The 24,370-nt window shown below is 33.0% G+C and overlaps 5 protein-coding genes and 1 pseudogene across 5 annotated transcripts; 3 read left to right on the top strand and 3 right to left on the bottom strand.

The window, feature by feature from the left end:
- Window positions 1-505: 505 nt before the first annotated feature.
- On the bottom strand, window positions 506-4,419 carry LOC128162918 (uncharacterized). Its single transcript, XM_052826337.1, has 5 exons — window positions 3,710-4,419; window positions 2,653-2,788; window positions 1,456-1,657; window positions 990-1,217; window positions 506-639 (listed from the first exon to the last, which is right to left on the bottom strand). Exons 1-5 carry the CDS (start codon window positions 4,412-4,414, stop codon window positions 525-527), a joined length of 1,386 nt encoding a protein of 461 aa, XP_052682297.1. The 5' UTR covers window positions 4,415-4,419; the 3' UTR covers window positions 506-524.
- Window positions 4,420-8,127: 3,708 nt separating this feature from the next.
- LOC128163838 (5-hydroxytryptamine receptor 3A-like) lies at window positions 8,128-10,040 on the bottom strand. Its single transcript, XM_052827506.1, has one exon. It carries the CDS (start codon window positions 9,719-9,721, stop codon window positions 8,486-8,488), a length of 1,236 nt encoding a protein of 411 aa, XP_052683466.1. The 5' UTR covers window positions 9,722-10,040; the 3' UTR covers window positions 8,128-8,485.
- A 1,524-nt stretch (window positions 10,041-11,564) lies between these two features.
- LOC128162118 (neuronal acetylcholine receptor subunit alpha-5-like) lies at window positions 11,565-13,069 on the top strand (annotated as a pseudogene).
- Window positions 13,070-13,542: 473 nt separating this feature from the next.
- On the bottom strand, window positions 13,543-17,244 carry LOC128163466 (neuronal acetylcholine receptor subunit beta-3-like). Its single transcript, XM_052827070.1, has one exon. The coding sequence runs from the start codon at window positions 17,222-17,224 to the stop codon at window positions 15,998-16,000; it is 1,227 nt and encodes a 408-aa protein (XP_052683030.1). The 5' UTR covers window positions 17,225-17,244; the 3' UTR covers window positions 13,543-15,997.
- Window positions 17,245-19,829: 2,585 nt separating this feature from the next.
- On the top strand, window positions 19,830-21,713 carry LOC128162070 (neuronal acetylcholine receptor subunit alpha-5-like). The gene has a single exon (XM_052825259.1). It carries the CDS (start codon window positions 20,087-20,089, stop codon window positions 21,281-21,283), a length of 1,197 nt encoding a protein of 398 aa, XP_052681219.1. The 5' UTR covers window positions 19,830-20,086; the 3' UTR covers window positions 21,284-21,713.
- Window positions 21,714-22,325: 612 nt separating this feature from the next.
- On the top strand, window positions 22,326-23,766 carry LOC128163685 (neuronal acetylcholine receptor subunit alpha-7-like). The gene has a single exon (XM_052827314.1). It carries the CDS (start codon window positions 22,529-22,531, stop codon window positions 23,732-23,734), a length of 1,206 nt encoding a protein of 401 aa, XP_052683274.1. The 5' UTR covers window positions 22,326-22,528; the 3' UTR covers window positions 23,735-23,766.
- The last annotated feature ends 604 nt before the right edge of the window (window positions 23,767-24,370 follow it).

The raw sequence follows: 24,370 nt of genomic DNA, 5'->3' as shown, positions 1-24,370 counted from the left end.
AATTTTCAATGCAGTGTGGTTGCATCACCCGTATTTATAACCCCTACAGTAACGATAAGCATGGTAAGACAGTTGTGAGTTTTAATAATCACAACAGGGATTAATTGAGGCTGTGAAAACGTCTTTTCAATAAGGTAATCATTATTTTACTGCATTTGGGGTTAGTTTACATAATTGAGAACTCAGAATACTGGGCGACTTCAACTCCTCTTTCGGAGGAAATTCTGGAATAATCTACCACGCATAAAAGAGTGGAAACGTTTTTATTGGTTGTTTATTTCTGTTTTACCAAACACGACCAATGAAATTTGATGTTTTAAAACAAATGTATTAAAAGACGATTAGCTAAGTCGTACAGAGTAAATTTCCAGCGGACATCGCTAAAACTTTTATAACCGATGAGAAATTTGAATGCGCACTTCGGCGCGTAGAGTAATTGATTTAATGCGCCATTTTTCTCTTAAATGCGACTATGGCGCGTGGCGCAGGTCCTTCCCAATCACTGGATACATGACATAATTCTCTTAATTCAATTTGTTGATTTCCTCCCTTGCTAGCTCCAACACCTTCTCCATTGATCCGCTGGCATCTATCTCTGTGCATTTAGGGTTTCTCATCCTTTTATAGGCCAGATACAATCTGAAACAGACAGCAAATAAATTACATACAGAGCACACACATGTGATCATGAAAAGATACTAATAATTTTGGAAAAAGTAAACAATGTTTAATAATGTCAATTTTTTTAAGAATTGTGCTTAAAATTATATATTTTTGTATTGGGGGGGGACATTTGCTTTGTAAATAAGATCAATCCAGCTGGCTAATCAATTCATATGCATGAATAAAAAAAAATAAATGTCAATTACCAGGTAATAAATAAGGAAAAGTCATTATTGGAAAAAAAATTGAAACAAATTCTTCTACAAACTTTTAGTACAAACAAATAAAATTTCCAAGATTGAACCTTTTCAATCAAAACTGTCTACCTTTCTCTAAAAAGTCTGTCTTTTTTGAGGTGCTTTTCCTCTAGTGTACTCTCCCCTCCTCTTCCCTTCATCCTAATCTGCCTAATCTCCTCGCTAACCGACAAGAAGAGGACAAGGTCAGGGGTCAAAAGGTCAGCAGGCCAGTCATACGCCCAGTGGCCTTCCTGTGGTATATCTGTGCTGCTTGTTTCATTGGCTATTCCATAGGCTGTGGTGCTATGCCAGTATCTGGTTGAAATATAAAATTCCTTATTTTACGTGAGTACTTTATTCCACGATCGAGTCTGCTAATTTGTATCAAATCATGAGAATAAAAAATCGCCAACATCATTTTTGGTTATAATTTCCTACTGTTCAAAACTGTCTGAAAAATAAAAGCGAGATTTTTAAATCTGCAACGGTTGCTTCTCGCGATTTTACACAGATATTAATTCCTCGCATTTAATTAGTAATCCACAGTACACACCTATCCATGATGACGGCCTTTTCTTGGCAGGTCTTGAGAATATCCACTGCCACGATGTAGTTGCCCAAGGCGTAGTAAGCTCGCCTGATGATTTCTGGGAGGTCGTCAAAGTGTTTCCTCAGGTGCTGGGTCTGGGGGGGAGGTGTAGAGAACCTCTTGGCCGACAACTCAATCTCAAGGTTCTTTGTTAATGTAGTCTTCCCTTAACATACAAACATGTATCAATAGAAGGTGATAATAGTGGTCTTCCCTCGACATATATACATGTATTAATAGACTGTGATAATAATTAAATGACTCTGTATAAGAAATATGTTTGAAATTAAATTTTTATTATAACAAGAATAGAATTCCTGGGTCCCCCGCCGGTCAAGCAGTATACTAGTATCAAGTCTATCGACCAAGGCTATTTAGGAACTTGACCAAGGTATAAGTGGTATAAACATTTGGTATAAATTTTATGAAAATCCGTCAAAATTTGTAGGCATGAGAGCGCTTACAAGGTCAATTTTTGGATAAAACGGAGTCATTATTGTGGTCAAAGTCCCATAACTCCAACAAAAAGTATCGACCAATGCTGATTTTCGAACTTGACCAAGGTATTAGTGGTATAAACATTTGGTATAAATTTTATGAAAATCCGTCAAAATTTGTAGGCATGAGAGCGCTTACAAGGTCAATTTTTGGATAAAACTGAGTCATTATTGTGGTCAAAGTCCCATAACTCCAACAAAAAGTATCGACCAATGCTGATTTTCAAACTTGACCAAGGTATTAGTGGTATAAACATTTGGTATAAATTTTATGAAAATCCGTCAAAATTTGTAGGCATGAGAGCGCTTACAAGGTCAATTTTTGGATAAAACTGAGTCATTATTGTGGTCAAAGTCCCATAACTCCAACAAAAAGAATCGACCAATGCTGATTTTCGAAGTTGACCAAGGTATTAGTAGTATAAACATTTGGTATAAATTTAATGAAAATCCGTCAAAATTTGTAGGCATGAGAGTGCTTACAAAAAAGTGTGACGGACGGACGCACGGACCCATGGACACACGGACCCATGGACGGACGGACGCCCGGCATTTCTATGTCTCCGCACCGCATTGCGGCGGGGGACAATAAAATGCTTTCTTCAGAGATTCATGTGGGATATGAAGGCGACGACATTGCAGAAAAAATACATTAATAAATTACCCCCTGCATCAAGTCCTTCCACAACTATGAATTTAAATTTCATTTTCTTCTTTAACTCTTCCAGGTCCATCTTTTGTGGAACATTTTTGTCAAATATTTCAAGAAGTTCCCTTGCTTCTTTCATCCATCCTGCACACTGGGAAAAAAATACGAAGCTTTTAAAAAAGATGACAAGGGTGTCTATCCCTTCAAATATATTTATTAATGGAGTGGAAAGCAATACCTCATCTTCAAACTAATACTTAGTAAGTTAATACTATAAATGTCATTTAAGAAATAAAACACAATGCATACCTTGAATACCATTGATACAGAGCATAATATAAGCTGATCAGAATAATGTATAGCCCTCTCCCAATTATGGGTTTTTTTTTTTCAAGGAGAAAATGCAAGATTAAAAAAGTTGGAAAGGGCTACATTTATTGCATTTAGGTATGACAAGATGTATAATTGTAGATCCATACAATTTAATTAATATCAAACTTGATATCTTGAAAGCTCAGAAATCTTTTATCTTTTTTGCCCAGTTCAGTTGGTGGAATTTGACAGATCTATGTTAAAGCTTAACACTGCTCGCAAATAAGCTTTGTCACACATGTATGTAAACCCTTTGATTAAATTACACCCGACTGCACTACTGGAACTCATATATGATGTACAATAGTGTATGTCTTTGGATTTTATGCATTTATTTCGTATTTTATGTGTGTAAGGTATTTTGAAAATAATGCATTGACCTGTTTATCTGATGTAACTATTCTCTTTGCTTGAAGAAAAGTACAGATAATTTGATAATTTCATTCCGACCGAGAAACACAGCGAGGCAAGAAGTACACCACATAGGCGAGACCTGTATGTAACAGCAAAATACTTTAAACTGTTGAGAGGTCTGCGGCTTATATAGGGGTTGCAGGCAATGAAGAGATTCAAGAGAAACATGGCAGACAAAACTTTAAATTATTATAAACAGTTAAAGTAACTGGTAACCTTGCATATTCAGCTTATGTAATACATGTATCATTTCTCAATGGTGTTCATAACATTTTTCCAAAATCACCTTTTCAATAATGTAACGTGCTCTTGGAAGGTCTTGAAAAACTGGACAGAACTTTTTATTTCCAATGACAACAGAACGTGACTGTTGCGTTGAGTCTCTGCGGAAGTTATCCCCCTTGTCAAGCAATGTTGTCCAGTTCTCGGAATTCAAAGGAGACACCCTCATACATTCATTATTTCCTCCCTCACAATTAGCGACATCTGTGTTAATTGGAGTAGCTTTAAATACGGTATTAATACCGTACTTATGAAAAATTTCCCGTAACTTTGATATATTTTGCACATCACCGGTTTCTGTTGATACTGCAACGCCGCGATGAATTCTCCTTTCACTTTCTCTTAGAAACACCGATGCTATGTGCAGATCTCCTTTCTCATCGTTTAAACCATTCACATCCCTAGACACATTATACACAGCAACAGCAGACTTCAAATCGCCTTCGTCACCACTGTTATCCAAATCTTTAAATCCAAAGAAAAATATCTCAGTTCCATTGTCATCCTGTTTGTTCGATGAAGATCTTAGTGCTGCACTTTCATCATGAACTAAGTTGAACGTTTTATCCGGTAAAACGACTGTGAAACGCTTGTCGATTAAAAGCGACATGTGTCTGACATTGCAATTAACACAATTTTCCAATAAACTCCTGGGTTTTCTTAAACAATAAATCCTACTCCGACTACTGAGAAAACGCGCTATTTTCATTCCGATCGGTTCTACGTCAAATTTTGACGCAGCATATTCAGACCCGTGATTTCCGCCTTTTTTTTGGGGGGGGGGGGGTCTACATGTTTCAACTTATACAACTTGTATTTCAGATTATCTATTTATACATTTGTTCTCTCATTATGTTTTTACTATCAGTGTAGGTTAATTTTTTTTTACAAGCATTTTAGAGCTGAAGAAAATTTTACAAATTGGGGAGGTGGGGGAAAAACAATAACAACTGTTAAACTTACCAATATATAAAGATTTTTAATTTTTGTTCTATAAATCTTAAACGGGATAGATTGCAGTTTAACTCCCTTTAACCATACCTTTCGATCATGAAAACTTTTATATTTGATTTATTATTAAACTGAAATAACTTGTTATCGTGCATAAATTTATACTCTACTTTTGCTTGTAACGGTCAAACTCTTATACACCGAACCCCGATTAATCTTGAAAACTCAAGATTAAGATTATTGTCCGAAAGAGCTAGGTGGCGGGGCAGTGAGTTGCCTTCAATATCCAAGAACTATAATAAAAAACTAGATTCGTGTTGCTATAGCAACAAAAATGCCTTCCGTTTCTCATTTGTTTAAGAAATAAAGTATCTTTTTTGGATGTATATCGGGATATAAATACGGGTTGGTCACGTGATCGATCAAATCCCATAAAGACAATGGATATTATTTATAATACATGTACTGTGAAGTAATTTTCCAGTAATTATTTTTATAAAAACCAAAATACATGTAAAAAGACAAAAAGTTATATTGAGTACTTCCTGTGACGACCGAAAGTTATGCCAGTTCAAACAGAACATGGTGAACATATCTTCATACATTGTTTTTTTCTTTCCTCAAAGTTTAGTTGTTTTTTTTTCAGTTTTAATTGAGATATCACTGAGAGGAAATTTATTTGTGTCGGGACCGGAAACGGATAAACTGAAGTGATTAAAGAAACAGTGAGGACTGGAAGTGACGGTCGACAAGATAAAACCGGTTAATCACATCTTCATACAAATGTTTATCATCCATGAAAGTTTCGTGACTGTATTAATAAGAGTTTTTGAGATCTTGTGGGAACAAAATTTGTTTAAATAAATTTATCTGAGATGATTGAGATATCTTACCGGAAGTAAAATGTTTTTTTGTTTATTTTACATCGCATATATGACACATGTAAGGATTTATACTATCAGATTGATTATACGTAAAATAAATCAAGTTCGTAAATAAAATAATTTTTGAAGTACTTCTGGTGACGACCGGAAGATACGACAAACAAAACAAAATAGCTTAAACACATCTTCAACTACAGGTTTATCATCCCACAAAGTCTGATTGTTCAAGTGTTTGCCGATTCTGAGATTTCGAGGATAAAGGGTTTTTGACGCGGGACAAGAAACAGACCAGAATTATTAAATGAATTTTGAAAAAATAAAAGAACACCTCTAGATATCATTATTCTCTACATCCCTGAACATTTTAGGAAAGTCTATATTCAGCCATCTCTGAGAAATTCTGACGACAAAAAAAGGGGGGGGGGGGGATAAGAAAGAACAAAAGAAAAAACACTACAATTACTATAATGTCTTCCGTTTCAAACGGAAGACCTTAATTAGGCTTCGTCCATCGTCCAAAAAAGTAGACCCTGTCCCTTCATCCTTAATGCTTCGTGGCATCTGCTTAATTTGCCTTACTTCTATTTCTTATCAACACACTAGCTCTAGCACTGACAAGTAACGTGACTATTATCTTAGTATTCGATCGGAAATGCAGCCTCCGACACTAGCTCTTAACCACACACCGGGCACTGACTGTAACCGCGACATTTATTCTAAATTAAACTTTCAAACTTGACCCAAAATCGCACTCGTGACTTTAAGATTCACTTCGCTACATCCATTCCATGCGCTTACACACAAATCAATCTCAGATGAATTAATTTATTTTTGAATATATCATTCACCATATCTCTTTCGATCTCTGACCGTAAATCAATATTCATCTCAAACATATAGAACTTAGATAAATCTAAACAGTCACTAAGTTTCACTTCATCAAACATTGGTCGATCACAAGAAATAAAGCATAAAAACAAACTTGAGTTTTTCGACTTATGTCACGGTTAATTTGTGTTTAGAAGAACTCTCTTTAAGGATATACATGTAGGAAAACATTCTAGTTCTAAAGCTTCAATTGTAGTATTAAGATTTTATTTTTACTAAACACATATAACTAGTTTATGAATAAAGGTATCATGATTATCTAAAAACTAAAGGTAAACCTGATGGATAATTTGTTGACCAACTAGCCCCCTTAACCGTTACCCTTTCCATTTTTATAACCATTGACATAACAAAATGTTCCCTTAAGGGGGATGTGCGGCCATCTTGAACATTTGAGGATAAGAATGTAAACATGTCTTGAACTGGCTTGTTTCTGCCCAAAAACTGGCCATAACTGTTGCCAAAAAATATAAAAGCAATAAATACGAAGTCCTACATGTCATTTTGTTTGAAAAATATGCATACAAGAACAGGACAATGCCTTTTTAATCACTCAGAACGTCTGTCGTACTGCGCAGCAACAAACATATTTTCAACATTTAAACATCTGAAAAAAAAATATGAAGGGAGTTCATTGGCATCCTCTCTACAACCATTTGGTGAGAAAAAGTTTGAATATTGCTCATTTAAGCGATCTCCCATGCTAACACTTATGTCAAATTGAAATATTGTTTTCGCGCATTCATTTAAAAATGAAATCAAAATGCAAGTTCGACTGTTGTGTGACTAATATTTACATTTATTATATTAACTAATCTGATATCACAATTCCATAGATTTTTCATTTGTTATATTCTCTATCCATAAAAAATATTCTGATAAAATTTATTAGTATTTTTATTTATCTTTGAAACCAAACTTTATGATAAAATGATTTTTAACAAAACATATGCACTTTTTAATCAAATATTCTTTGAAGTAAGATACCATGATTGTAGTAAAACCAACTTTATCTTGGCTGACTATCTTTCCTTATAAAATAATCAAAAGGTATAAATCTTATTAGGCTTTGACATCCGAGCTTCATCCATAAGAATTTTGAATTTTTTCATATAAATGCGCAGATAACTTGTAAAAAGATAAAATCGTATTCGCATTATAATAAAAATTAATATTAGTCATTATTAAGATTGGGTTTTTTTAGGGTAACAAATATTTTCCAAAAGGTATGGCTTGGAACTCGTATAATTTACATTTTGTGATGACAATGTCCTTAATTTTATAGGGGAAAAAACCTTTAGCGTCGAAAGCAATTAAGATTTTTTTTTACTCAAACACTCTAACGATAGAATTGTACAATAAAATCCGATGAATTCAAATTCAGATTGATTTTAGTCTCTTTACGATCTCAACTACTTTTGTTACCGTTGATTGACGGGAATAAATAAATCTAATGATAGTTAATGGCGATTAAAATTGATGCCAACTCAAAGAGAGAAAACACAGCCAGCACGAAAATTGTTTGCATTCTAATCCAAGCTAAAACAACATTAACGTTAATGAACTTCAATAATACTACATTAGCGTTACCTTTACTTTTATAAGGACAACGGGTTTTCAATTGCAGATCATTTGTTAGAGATACCCCCTTCCCTGCCTTAAAAAAATAGAGAAGAGGATCACATATAATGAAGTTTATAAAAGTGATAACATTGTTTTTAAAATAGGAGCATGCATACAGTCGTTGGCACACATTTGTTATAGTCTTGATAAATCACGGATTTATTTACATGAATTTATTACACCAACAGAGCATGTGTTACAATTCTGGGATAGGATAAGTTGATTTATAAATTGTAAATTATAAACTGCATATTTCTAATTTTTAAACAGTCATGTTATCTGATAGATGGTTTACATTGTAATTCATACGACACCTAAAACTTGAATTTTTCGTAGTTACTTTACACAGACATGTAGTTACGTTTCGTCTCTTGAAGACATACATATGTTTTTCAGCTCAATATCATAAAATAAACAATATTTTCAAGCAACATCTAAGCCAAGAAAGATGCGAAAATACATATAGTAACAATGTTTGTGAGAACATTTAAAAGCAATAAGATTTTGTCCAGTCTTCTTGCCCGAGTTTTCCATTTCTCTCCATGATTCATTCGAGTTCCGTGTAACATAGAATTTGAACGATCTAAATCTTTCATTTTCTGTAATGATTTATCAAAAGGATCATCAGAAAGAGATGCTATACTTTTTCCCCGTACACATGCAGGTTTTGGTAATGACGAACACACCTCTGTGTAATAGACACGCAACACAACAGTTTCCATGACAACACTGACGCCACTGAGGAAAATTTGAATTGTTACGTAGACAACGAACAACGAAATATTCTCGGAGTTTTGGGGCATTGAGTCGCTTAGAATGCTTCCAAAAACGGCAAACGTTAGAAACAGAGCAACAGACAATCCCATTTTTTCTCCGGACTCAATTGGCAACAGAAAACAGAAAGCATTCATGATGGACAAGGCGACGATTGGAAACACTAAAGACAACGTTAGAAACAAAGGTCTCCTTCTTAACACAACACACATTTTTATTATATTTTTCACGTCCATTTTCATGTTTGATGACACCAAATTCCATTCTCCGTTTTCTGCAAAATACTCGGTTATCAATTTCGACTGGTTGTAGATAATATGTATGCCATGTATAAAATAGTTTGTGGGAAAGAATTCAAATTCACATGTCTGAGTGTCAAAAGGAAACTTCTGGGTGTTAAATGCACACATAATGATGCTTTGAATGCCTTCTCCAAGAACAACCTGTCCGGAACTGTCAACCGAAACTTCACTACTTGTGTCTGCAACAGATCCGTACGTCACACATCGTTTACCAGAGATTTCTCGAATGTTACAAATGGATGGAACCCAGACTTTATCCGCAGGTAGTCGGAGGTATTGGATGTCGGAGAATTCACTCGAATTCCATGCAAGATATTCATCTTTCCAAAAGACCTCTAACCACGTTGCAGTGTGTAATGTCTGCGACTTCATATCCAATTCTTGTAGAGATAAAATATACAGTTTTATTCCCAACGGTATTATTTTGGAATAATCCTTAACTGGTTTGATGTGCCTGTTGTAAGTTTTAAATAATTCTTCTTGTAGAGCAAATTCTGGACTACGTGTTTCATTGTTAAGACACATTGCATACGGAACTCGAGTAGCACTAATGATTAAAAGTGCAGCCTTTGTAGTTAACAAGTGGTAGAGCATTCTCTCATTCGTCAGAGATGTAGCCGTATAGAATAAAACCAATCGCAGATGTCTGATGTAAAGTTAATTTCATAACAGTTCAAGGAAGGCTACTCTAGCTTCAAGGCAAATTCTATCTGGAAAGAAAATCGAAGTAAATATCATAGATGTTCCACACAGTCTAACACATTCCACGTATCAATTTTAAAATATCTCGATCGATTATAATACTAATACATGCGGGTCGGTCAATGATACACATTCAAATCCTTTTGTTTCTTTCTATTGTCTTTGATGAGATTGCAATGGAGAGTCGAAATGATTAGCTATAGAGCTTTCTTATCACCATGGCCGGTCGGGCATTAGCAAAATGTCAAAGCTCTTTGAATGTCGACATATAAAAGCAGTCTACATCGAAAAAGAACAGCCCTATTCACAAACTGCGCTCATGATTTCCAGAAAATGTTTATCGTAACTTACAGCTATAATAAAGGGTTCATCAATTCTTTTCGACATTCGAACTAAAGTAAATTACAGTGTGTTTAATTTTCATTTCATTGTAATAATTTTTGTTTGTTCAGGAATAGAACCATCATTTGCTAAACCCAAGAGACACTAGATTCGAGCATAAAGGTTAAATCAAACAGAACATCACTCAAGGTAAAACATCATTTTACGTGTAATACGAGAAAAATTAGAAATTGGCACTACTTAATAGGAAACAAATTACTCATCAATATAGGAAGCATTTTCTTTTAGTCAATCTTATATTATTGCTATCATCACTTTTTGATGGTTTTTCATTAAAATAAACATATTTGTACATCTCAATGACGTAACATTAAGATTTTTTCATCGATACATCATCTAATTTTAACCGGAGAATTTCACAGGAACGAAGAAAAAACACCAGATGGAGATTCAAAATGGGAAATGTTTACACCAATTTTCCATTCGGAACTACTTGGGACACCTTGCACACTTTTTTTTACTGATATAATCCCCGTTCTTTCATGCCTTTTGCAATGCAAAATCCATGTAGACTCTAAGAATGGATATAGTTTGGGCGCAAAGGTCTTTATGATTATCAAGATATTACACCAAAAATGGAGCGGTGGAAGCAGAAACTTTGGGCAGAGTACATGTAGTTTTGTTAATTGTTTTTTTAAGGGATTTATCAATGTAAGGTCCAATAGTAAATGTTGACGGAGCTACTTAAAGTAGTCGTTTGATGCACCCTGGTCAAATTCTAAACATTAAAGATCCTCATTATGATAACCAGTATATTAATTGCATTTTACAAAGACTCAACAACAACTATCAATATAAAAATATAAAAAAATGAGCAAGATTCAAACTTTTTCTCAACAAATGGTTGTAGAGAGAGGACACCAATGAATCCCCTTCATATCTTTTAAAAGATTTTTATTAGTCTGTAGCTGCGCAGTTCGACAGCTGCTCTGAGTGATTAAAAAGACATTGTCCTGTTCTTGTATGCATACTTTTCAAACAAAATGACAAGTAGGACTTCATATTTATTGCATAAACATTTTGGCCAGTTTCGGACAAAGCAAGCTAGTTCAAGACATGTTTGCATTCTTATTCTCAAATGTACAAGATGGCCAAATATCCGCCTTGAATAACAAGAAGCTCTTCTCCTTACAATTCGATCATCCTCTTATATTCTATTTTGACTCCTAGGTAACCAATATATAAGGTATGTAACGCAAAACATTTAGAGAACTCCAACATTTCAAAGATCAACATGGCAGTTGCATTAAATCTAATGAGTTAACATGCATATTGGTCTTATTCTTGACTTGTTTTTAAACATTTAGTACGCTGATGCATGAAAAAGAAGGAAATGTCAGGTAATGGATAGATAATAGATATGCATTTTACCCGAATACAATTGAGAGAGAGAGAGAGAGAGAGAGAGAGAAAGAGAGAGCGCAATGCCTCAGCCATGTTTTGACGTAAATATTTAGGGGAATACTGTTGTGACACCTTAAAAGATATATTTAATATTTACCGAAATTATCTGTTTGGAAAAAATAAAATTTTACATTCATATTTTTGTTTAGTAAAAGCTATATTGATGTCACTTTAGCAAACACTGTTAATGCTTTTATATATTAAGGATAATATAATAGTACTTACTTCAGCCTCGAAAGCAAGAAGTCAAGAAAATGAAACTATAGGAATAGAAAATAACCTGCAAGAAACATTATTTAAAACTTACAACAGTTACACGAAACCTGTCAAGGTGTACCCCAGTAAGTTACCGATTGGAATTCGCTTATATCTTCTATCTCTTCAAGAGTTGAATATGAAACTGCAGACTTTACACACAGCAACATTTTTGGAAGTAATGTGGACTGACTGCAACGTGGTTAGAGGTCTTTTGGAAAGATGAATATCTTACATGGAATTCGAGTGACTTTTCCAACATACAGTATCTCCGGCTACCTGCGGACAAAGTCTGGGTTCCATCCATTTGTAATATTCAGGAAATTTCTTGGAAAATATGTTTGACATACGGATCTGTTGCAGACACAAGTAGTGAAGTTTTGGTAAATATTTTCGGAAAGGTTGTTCTTGGAGAAGCAATTTAAAGCACCATTTTATGCAATTTTAACGGTCAGAAGTTCCCTTTTGACTCTCAGACCTGTAATTTTGAGTTTACTTCTTATTATAATAATTTTTTTGGAACGGATATTGATATCAACCAGTTTATTTTCCAAACTGAGTACTTTGCAGAAAATGAAGAATGGGACTTAGTGTCATCAAGCACGAAAATGAAATAGAATAACATTATCACCATATCAGTTGTATTAAGAAGAAAACCTTTATTTCCAACATTGACACTGTTTGTTCCTATCATTGCCTTGTCTATCATGTATATTTTCTGTTATGTGTTGCATATCGAATCTGGAGAAGAGGTGGAAATGTCTATGGCTTTACTTCTGATATTTGCAGTTTTTGGAAGTATTCTAAGTGACGAGATGCCAAAAAAACTCCAGAAATATTTCTTGGTTCATGGTATACATGACAATTCAGATTATTGTCAGTGACTTAAACGTCGTCATTGGAACAACTGTGTTGCGTTTGTATTATGTAGAAGTGAGGTATCTGACAATGGATCCTGTATTAGTAGAAATGGCAAGCAACACAGTAACTTCAATGGAAACTTCTTTCAATGAATTGAAAATGAAAACAGATAGCATCGACCGTACAAGAACACATCTTACAAGGAAATGGAAAAATTGGGCAAAACGTCTAGATAGAGGCTTTATGATGCTTAATATTTGCACAAGTGTAATATCTCTTTGTGTCTGCGCGTCAATGATCATGATCATGATGAATTAGATCTACAAAGTAATGCCCGATTTCATCAATGTGGTGATTCAATAAACTCTTCGTAAAAAGTGTGCTTCTACAATTTAATGCTCTTACTAGAACTTTAAGCCTTTTGAATATTTCAACTGTCTCTTGTGTATTGATGTAAAATAAAGTGTTTTGCTACTTTTTCCGGATGATTGCTTCTTTTAGATCCCATATAGCGACATATTAACAAATATTTCTGAAAAAATGTATTTCATCGGTGGAGTTGTACTGGACAACTCAAGAGAGCGAGATAATTGTGGCCAAATTTAACACCTTATTATAATTTCCGTAAGAAAAAATCTATATAGCAATATAAAGAAATATATCAATTTTTAAGCTGACATATTTTGATTTTTTTCTATTTGGATGAAAGTTATTACTAAAGTGTTTGGCTGTAATGGAATTGGTTGCCTGCTTGTGGATGCAAAGCATTCATTATTGTACAAACTATCTCGTAAAGAATATGCTGTTTTTTAATCGACAAATAGATAATTTTACATAGATACATGTATATCTATAATGACATAAATAAATTACTGCCGATTGATTACAATGATATGTATGCATTTATATTATTAACATTGATTTGCATGTAGTGAAATAGAAAACAAACTCGTGACCATGAATTTTTTCGACTGACAAGAAGTTCGCAAAAATTGGAAGTCGAATCATTGGGTGTCAACGCTTTGATTCTTGTCTTGAAGAAAATGCAATACAAGTGCACAAGTTTACATGTACCATTGGGTAAAGCAACAATATTCTGGGAACAATTTTCAGTCTAAAAAAAATTCAGTTTTGCCTGTGATTGATTTAAGTCTGCTCTAGATATCTCCTGCTGCTCTTTATTATGTTTTGGTCATGAATATGAAGAAAATGTTAGACTAAACGGACAAGGGCATTAATGAAACAGATTACCGATATTCTTTTTCTTTTAATAGAACATCTCAAGTAACAAAACATACATAAAAAATGGTTTTCCATGCATGTAAAAATAAATAGACGTCAGCATACCTGTATTGTTATAAAACAAACAATACATATATTAATTGCGTGTAATTTTAAAGAACTTTTGCATTTTGAAAAATGAGATAGGTATAGATATTTATTCTCATGTTGATTTAGTAGGACAGACTCATATAAACTCTTCTTTGTACCTTTCAACATATTCATAATTGGAGAAAGAAGGACATACATATACAGTACCTCTCCATTCTCATTAAAATACAATTCAGCCTAAAGGATACAATCTCTTATCTAATTCTAAAAAATCCCCTTGCTTTGTATTAAACAATGAACTGCATAATACATGTATTCTTGTGCTTTCTGTTTAATGGTTTCCAAAAAAGTTTTTGATTTGCCACTCAGCATTCTAATGAGATTGTAAGACGGTGATATTTACAGTCGAATAAAAGAACAAAATTGAAGCAAAGAAAATAAATTAATAAAATAAACAAAATTGAAATGGATTAGCCAGAAATATGTCCACTTGAATTATTCGTATATATTCGAAGATACCTTCTATACGATGTGTTCATTCTTTGACGAATATACAATGCAAAGAAATAAAGCGGTAAAAGCATGTAAACTGTTCAGAAGATAAATTTAAAAAAAATCTAATACCAAAAATTCATTTAATTGGAATTAGACCTTAAAATTTCGGATTTTTACTAGCATATCTGCATCACAAATGTTTGCAATTTTACGAATAGATAGCAATTCGTTTATTTGCATTACTGTAATGCATGCTTTGTCGATTTTTATTCAGTGGGAGAAAGCAGCGCTATAACATTTAATGGACTAACAACGTCCACGATAAAACCCAATCATATTATTTACATAGTCTAATGGACACATTTTAACACCGATTCAATAAATTGATTATTTAAATGGTTTGATGATACTATCATAATCACAAAGACAATAAAATGTATTTGTCTTTTTATCTATTTTTCTGTAATATATGTATATCATTGAAGCGATTCATTTAAAATAAATCTTAAAATAATTAGTTTGAAGAAATTTGCATTATTACTTCTTCCTTGAATATCAAAATTTTGAAGCTTAAGACTTAGTTTTCAAAAAATTGGAGTTGTAAACTGACACAATTTTGAATGTATTTGTGTTCACTGTACAATGATGTAATGTTCCAAATAAATACCGAAACGACTCTTAAACTCGTAACATTAAGATCTTTTTCAATTTTTGAAAAAGATACACCATATTTAATGTAAGGATTCAAGTTTATCATGATCAAGTGTCATAAATATATAATTCGGCAAAGATCCAGTTTAAAGTAATAAAAAATTGTTTGTTATGCGTTAAATTATGAACATTTGCAATATCCAGTATTGTTGTAACCAGAATCACTTCGTTTCTAGTTATAATAATATATCAACAATATATTACAAATATTTAGTCACTTACATTTTGATCTACTAGCACAGTAATTTTTCTACGCGATCAAATACATTGAGTAACACTTTTTAATTGAAGGCAGAACATCTCCGTAGAGATTAATTCTGAGTACTAGTTCTATGCTGAAATATATTGTAAATGCCCAAGTTGAACTGTTAGCAAAAACAATCCTTTTTAGATGATTTCTGTGAACTGCTCAACAGTTGTTCATATTATCTCTGTTGTTTTCTGCCTTAAGTATAGCCAGATATTCTGTACTTTTCACTAGTTTTCGGTTTCATCATAGAAATAATAATTTTTAAGGAATACAATTAATATAAGCTTGTCCAAAAATTTAAATTTTAATGAGTACAACAAATTGCAGTCTGGGTAAACGATTTTCAAAAATAAAAAAAATGAACATTGTTTTAAACCAGATACTGCAATTAAATTAAAAAAAAAAGATAATTGATCAATGTAAAAGTGATTAGATAAAGAGTCAGAGGGATACCAGTACTAACTCATGATTATTAAAGTACATGTAAGGAAAGTGATGAAGTTTGTGAGGAAATGGAATATTAGAAAGTTTTTGTCGAACTTCTTTGCCTTTGTTTTCCGTTTCTCGTCCAGGTTAGTTTGACTTTGATCATCTAATTTTAAATCCATGTTACATTCATTTTCTAAATTCTTAGGTTTTTTCACAATGTGGTCAACTGAAGGAGATACTGCATTTTTATTTTCTTCAAGTTGAAATAATCGGGACAATGGGCCTAATTCGTCATGGTAGATACGTAGAACTATTGTTTCTAACACAACACTCAGTCCGCTAAGAAAAATTTGAACAGTCACGTACACAATGAATATCGAAATGTTTTCCGAATCTTTTGGCATTGCATCGCTTAGAATACTGCCAAAAACAGCAAATGTTAAAAACAAAGCCACTGACATTCCCATTTTTTCTCCCGACTCTATTGGCAACACATAACAAAACACATTCATGAAAGACAATGTGATGATTGGAAACACTAAAGTTAACGTGAGAAACAAGGGTCTCCTCCTTAACACAATATTCATCTCCAGCTTCCATGCGTTGTTTTGAACATTTGTAGATATTAGATCCCACTCCTCATTTCCAATGAAATATCTTGAATCAAAACTGGACTTGCTAAGCATTATATCTAAGGAATGGGATTTTTTAGTTGAGGCAAAAAACGTAAAAGTACATATCTGAGTGTCAAAGGGGAAATTCTTAACATTAAACGTACACAAGATAATGCTTTCCATCGCTTCGGAGAGAGAAACATGACCATTGCTCTCGATTTCGACCTCGCTGTTTGTATTTCCTACAGAGCTGTAGGTCAGACATCTTCTGCCAGAGATTTCGTGCATATTACAGACGGCTGGAATCCACACTTTGTCCGCAGGCAATCGTAGAAAATTGATACCTGAAAAATCCTTCGAATTCCATGTAAGATATTCATCGGTCCAACTAACTCTTAACCAAATCGCAGTATGTAAAGTTTGTGAGCGAATATCCAACTTTGGTAGAGAAAGAATATGGAGATCGAGACCCACTTGCACTCTTCTGTTATATATCTTGACTGGTTTTCTGTACCTATTGTAGACGTGAAATAATGTATTTTGCAGAACAGTTTCTGTATCCATTGTTTCATTTTCATGACCCAAGGATGTTGGCATGATTATTAAAATTATCAGCGCAGTCATACAAGCTAACGGCATCATTTTTACTGTCCTCTCGTCATAGCCCCTCTTTATAATGAATTTTGTCATTAAATGGACATTCTATAGAGTCAAAAAATCATAGGGCAAGTCAAACTGACTTTATAAAATCGATAATTATTCTTTTGTTTACGTCCACTTGAATAGTTTTGAAAAGATAGAGGCTTTAGTTGTCCATAAAACCTGATCAATTTATTATGATAATGAATAGGATAGTTAATGTAACTGAAATAACAGTCGGTTCAAGGATTTTGTTTTATAGATTGTCAGACTTACACGCATTGTTAAAAAAGCGATAGACAACGTGGTGAATATTTTGGGTGTGTAAATCATTTCTCTTTCAAAAATGCAATGAGTGTTACACTTAAATTTCAAACAACATCAAACTAATGATTTTACTCCATTGCTCATAAAAATGTGTAAACCATGCATGTATATCATCTTAGATTTCCTTAGATTAAGCTAACCAAAAAGTTCAAAATTTGTCTGCAAATGAAAATTGTGCTGATATTTAATCGTATTCGACTGAATACACGAGAAAAGTTTAACAGTGGTTGTGATGACAAACCCAGATCTAGAAAAAAGCATTATTTCTATGAAATATGTTGTCTACTCAGGGTTTTTTGAAAAGCTAAAGATCATATTATGTAAAATTTGTTATAAACACAAAAAGTATTCATGAAATGAATTGTTATTGCTATAAGATTCGATAGCATTTTTACTATATCTTTGAATGAGACTCAAACAAAAATGAACATTTAGCAAAACAGAGAAATTCGGACAAATGTAGATTTTGGTTTTCGCTAGGACTTTTTTGGCAGTACAATAATATCAAAAGTTAAGATTTTATTTGTTAGTCAACATAACTTTGCATATTTGCTGTTGATTTTATCACACTTATTCATTTAGATAATCGTTTGGCATGCAAACCAAAAATACTGAAAAATGCTTAAAAACAATAAAGACCTCTATCTTTAAGACCTTTATCATTGACCTCTTATAAATTTTATGCCAGCAGAATAAGGTCAATATAAATAGTTTAATACTATTATTGTTTCAGAATCATCATCATTCACGTTTTTACTAAAATGAATAAAAAATGGATATGGCTGTGAAAACTGATAGAGGAAATTCGGACTGGAATATTTTTTAAGATAGTTAATGAAAACTTAATGCTTTGTATCTATTTAGTGCCACTGCCATTCATAAGCTGTATTTTATTTTTAAAAGAGTCGAACCTTTTGTATTATTTTCACATTTTAGGAAACCTCAATCATTGTGAATTGTTTTTACACAAGATATGGTTTTTCATTATCATCAGTGGATTTTTATCCATTCTGAGTAAACGTTATCCTTAAAGTGGATGTTGCTAAGTTATTTTTTGCTTTGATGTGTATCTGTATGTATAAAAATGGATTATCTAAAATATTTTCAGTATCTTTTATCGTATTCTTTTTGCTTTCTACATGTGTGTTAATTTACTGCGAAATTTGTTACATTACTAAATTTTAATTCATGAATACAAACAGCTATGTGGTTCCATACACGTGAATATAAAATCATTATATTTTTTGATAGGAATATATGTATGACAACTTTAGAGTAATGTACCATGACAATTTGCAGTTGCTTAATTTTTCTAAATTACGAGGCATCAAAATAATACCTCACATTCCTACAAAAAATACACCATTGCACTTGTTTATTTTCCTTAACTGTAAAATTATCATATTTGATACTGATGCGATTTATGAGTCAAATTAAAAAAACACATGAAGCCTCTATTTTAGGTCTGTAAACCGTCATATAAATAAATGAATAAATGAATAAACGAATTCACCATCTCCGGCTGGAAGTGCGCTCTTGGCTCAGTTTTAAATATTTTCAAGTAGAATCATTTTTTAAACACACAGCTAATTATATTGATATAAGATCGTTGAAAAATCCAGGAAAACGTCAAATATTTTTAGTTTAATTAATATATGTCACTAAACTTTATTTTGATGATAGATTTTGTAAGATTTTGTAAGATAGATTTTTGTAAGGCAAAAGAAGGTAACATTTTTATATAATACTCCGATGACCACGTGCACAAAAAAAAAATTGCATGACCCTTGAAATATTATCAGATGTTTGTCGAAAAATGACGACTGTATTCAACTTTTATATCCTGTTTACATAAACATGATTGGCTATCCATTAAAACATATGTATACCATTCAATTTATTCAGCAGTGCACAACATTTTGATCGGGAAAAATGATATTGATTAGAAATAACTTTATCTTCATTTAAAAATATATAAAATTCGGTCATAAATTAATCCGGAATGTTTTGGCCATTTCGTATTGATAAAAGCTGACTTATATATAAACAACAAGAGAGCCTAATTAATTTTAGGTTTTAGATCAAATTTGAATGATTTTGTTTTCTTGTATAGAGGGACAAGTTTTGTGATTAAAACGATATGTTTGTAATTTTCATGCCAAGAGATAAATTCTGATTATGCAATCGAAATATTGTTTCAATTGGACAAAGATTTCTATGGGGGCGGTGAAAGTTTTAGATGTTCTGCGCTCTGAATCAGCACTATTCAACATTCCATTACCGAATACTCACTGCTAGAGTATTAAGTCTGATATCAGAACATAAGCAGTCAATTTTATTTTTATGTAACAGATGACTCGAAATGGATTGTTTTCTTTGTTTTCGTAAAGGGAAAGCCGTAAACAGCAAATATTCCTCAAATGTGATCGAGATTTCAGTAAATGTTTGCCTACAAATGGTTGTTCATTTAAACTAATTCGTGAAATACAGGGATACTTCTAGGGATAAAATTACATCAATTGCTAAGGGGATTACAAAATGAATCTCAAAACAGTTTTCGTTATCTTGAATATTATAGTTGTTGTTTTAATTATTTCTTCATTGGCTAATTGTGAAAACAATATCACTATGGACCAAGAATCTGCTCTACAGGAAAGCTTGTTTAAGAATTACAACAGGTATAGAAAACCTGTCAAGGTGTTTTCAAATCGAGTGTCGGTGAATCTCGAGTTGATTATTTTTTCTATACCAAAGTTGGATATAAAATCGCAAACATTACATACTTCTAGTATGTTAGTGGTGTCATGGATTGACGAATATCTTGTGTGGAATTCAAGCAAGTTCCGTGAAATTGAGTATTTACGACTACCTGCAGACACCATTTGGGTTCCAAATGTTTGTAATCTTCAAGAAATCACCGACCGAAGATGTTTGACATATGGTTCCGTTACCGATACAAAAAGTGAGGTGATAGTCCACAACTCAGGCCTTGTTTATCTGTCTGAAATGATGAATAGTGTTATTTTATGTACATTTAACGTTATGAATTTTCCTTTTGACATTCAAACCTGTGCTTTCAAGTTTGTTATTACAAGCACTACGCTTTATACAGTAGACCTTGCAGTGAATCAGTCAAATATTAAAACCGATTTTTATATTGGAAACGAGGAATGGGATTTACTCTCAACAAGTGTTTCTGAAAAAGACAGTATGCTTAATATGTTAATAATCTTAAGAAGAAGACCATTATTTCTTACACTAACTATAATTGTTCCCATTGTTGCCTTGTCTATCATGAACTGTTTTTGCTTTTTGTTGCCTATTAAGTCCGGTGAAAAAATGGGAATGTCTGTTGCATTATTTCTAACCTTTGCCGTTTTTGGAAGCATTCTTAGCGACACGATGCCACAGAACTCAGAACACATTCCATGGTTCATTGTTTACGTGACCACACAGATTGCTCTCAGTAGTTTAAGCGTAATCATGGAAACACTAGTTGTGCATCTGTATCACATGAATACCTGTAGGTCAAAAATGACTGACAACAAAAAAGACGAATTACAGGAAGAAACAGCAGCGAAAGGCGATAATTTTGATGTAAGCAACAAAAAATCCAAACTCATCGATGAGACATGGAAAAGTCGAGCCATAAAACTGGATAAAGTTTTCATGCTTTTAATTGTTTCGACGACTATAACTTCAATTTGCATATTTGTATTACTTATCGTTAGCTAGATATGGTTTTGTGTATGTAGGAGGAATTGATCGACATTATGAATGTTAAAAGAATATTACTTATACATACTTTAATTATTTTTAGAAACCAGCATGCACTTTTTTGTATTAAAGTTGGTGTGTAAAACAAATATTGAAGTCGTTTAGGATAAAACTCAAAATTTAGCAGTTTGACAAAAGCAAGCACAAATTGAAATTATCAAAATTTATTGAAACCTAGAAATTTTCTAACATTAGAGAGGTTGAGATTTAAAACGTGTACGGGTACGCGTACGTGTGTTAAAACTACACGTTTATGTAATTCATCAGTTGAGATTTAAAAGTGTATGTAAATCGACGCAGTTTTGTGACATGAATTTATTTAGTTAATTCCAAATAAATGGTAAATTTCTTATCAATTTTCATGCAAATGAAGCTTAAAAATCTATATAATGTATCACAAGAATACATTCACTCATCAATAAGATATCATTTGTTGTAAAAAGCTACACGTTTGTACTTACGTGTAGATGGCACTCTACAAGTGTAGAGAAAGTGTAGAAACCTTGTCATCACAAAAACTGATGTCGACACCTAGTACACGTACACGTACACGTACCCGTACACGTTTGAATATCAACTCTATATAATTATTTCTTAACTTTCGTATAAAATCAAATGGTAATAGGTACATGGATATTAATCTTATTGACATGTTTTGCTCTTAAGGAAAATATTTTGGAATTGAATTTAATCTATCCTTTAGACATGGACATTTTATTTGAAAAGTTACATCACATAATAATGACTTTATTTTTGTTTAGCAGATATACTTACTACAATGCCACGAACGTCCCATATTTATTGTATTTTCTATTTTCTAATCAGTCAAAAGTAAATAAGTAAACCATAATGGTAATCATTATTGTTAACCAAAAATATGAGCGACAAAGAAACAGTTGTAGAATTGTAAATACTGTATAAAGTGGGTGGATACTTACGCACATGAGTAGGACTTCATTTTCCAATAATGATTATGATTCACTGACAAAGAATCTGATGCTAGGTTTAATTACTGGTTGTCGAAAATAGATATTAGATTTATGTTTTTCTGGGTTGATTCTTGTGTTAACAGAGATTGAACAGAATTGGGAAGTGAACATTTTAAAAAAGTTTCAACGTGTTCTTTGTCTATCAAGCGTGTCCCTTGCAACTACAGAAATTGTACGTGGTTCATTTTAAATCCATTTATCAGGAACGGAAAAAATGAATATCAGCACATTTATTTTTACTGCTATGTTTTTATGGCGTTATGCAACTGTCTTGTGTCATTATAATGAAACAGCAGACATTGAATCTATATTGCAAGAAAAACTGTTTAAAAACTATAACAGATATCGAAAACCAGTCAAGGTCTCTTCGAATCGGATATTTGTGAATATTACTGTGTACATTCTCTCTCTATCAAAGCTGGATATCAAGTCTCAAACTTTACATGCTGCAAACTGGTTAACATATTCCTGGACGGACGAGTATCTTACATGGAATTCTACTGTTTTCTCTAATATCGACTACGTAAGATTGCCTGCCGATAAAATATGGATTCCTAGTGTTTGCAACCTTCAGGAAATCTCTGGTAGAAGATGTTTGACATATGACTCGGTGAAAGACTCAAGAAGCGAGGCTGTAATCCATAGCTCTGGACTAGTATATCTGACAGAAACGATGGATAGTATTGTTCTGTGTAAATTTGATGTACTGCATTTTCCTTTTGACACACAGACATGCATTTTTTCGTTCATATCCTCTACCGGTCGATTTCAAAATACATATTTGGCTGTAAACGAATCTAATTATGAATCACTTCTCTATATTGGAAACGAAGAGTGGGATTTGATTTCGACAAATGTTCAAGGGACATTTGATCTACTTATTATGAAAATTGTTTTAAAGAGGAGACCCTTATTTATTGTTCTGACGGTAGTTCTGCCAATTGTCGCTTTGTCAATCATGAATACGTTTTGTTTTCTATTGCCCATTGAAACCGGAGAAAAAATGGGAACTTCTGTGGCTTTATTTCTTACATTTGCTGTTTTTGGAACTATAATCAGTGACACAATGCCCCAAAACGCAGCAAATATTTCGTGGTTTATGGTGTATGTGACAACTCAGATACTTTTAAGTGGGCTGACGGTTATCATGGAAACGGTTGTTTTACACCTGTATCATAAAGACATAGGTAGATCAGAAACAATATACATCGACAAAGTGTGTACATTACATAATGCGAACAACAAAAGAAAAGATAAAAATGAAGAGAAATACGAGTGTGTGATTGCTAAAACAAAGGCAACTGACTCTGAAGAAATGTGGAAAAGTCGGGCAAAGAAATTGGATAGAGTCATGATGATTTTGAATGTTTGTGCAAACATCATTTCTATCTGCATTTGCATGACAATTATTACGATCTAGGTTTGCAATTCAGTATTATATACGAGGGCTGTCCAAAAAGTTCGTGGACAATCGCGTTTTTGTCATTTTAAACGGGTTTATATATGCATATTGTATACCAAAATATTTGTCATAAAGTTCCAAATCAGATTAAAGTGGTTTTGAATGTTTTCATTAAAATTAAACTTAAATTGTACTGTATTAAAATATCACGAAAAGCACGAACGGCCCATTGTCAAAATTGTCCAAACTTCGAGATTGAGTTTTAAGATATGAATATTAACAGTATTTTTAATACAGGTAAAAACGTCAAAATATTCAACTGTGACGTAGTCAGAATTGTGAACGTCATTTTCATACGTCATTTAAAGCCGTTTTTAATTGAGCAGAGGATATTTCAAGGAGTTTACGGCAAGAACATGTCTTTAAAAACGCCAGAAAAAGCAACGTCGGCGGATCGCATGAAACAGCGCGCCATCACTAAATTCTGCGTAGACTCGGGGAAAACACCTATCGAAACGAAACGAATGATGGAAAACACAAAAAGGCATCGACACATATCAAGATCACTAGTCTACAAGTGGCACAAACGATTTTCGGATGGAGTTTGCGATTTAAAAGACGCTGAAAGAAGTGGAAGGCCTTTGCTTTGTGACG

This window comes from Crassostrea angulata, chromosome 9, assembly GCF_025612915.1.
Source record: "Crassostrea angulata isolate pt1a10 chromosome 9, ASM2561291v2, whole genome shotgun sequence".
Taxonomy (NCBI): Eukaryota; Metazoa; Mollusca; class Bivalvia; order Ostreida; family Ostreidae; genus Magallana; species Magallana angulata.
Note: the sequence above shows the minus strand (reverse complement) of the source record. Positions and strands in the feature narration are given on the sequence as shown.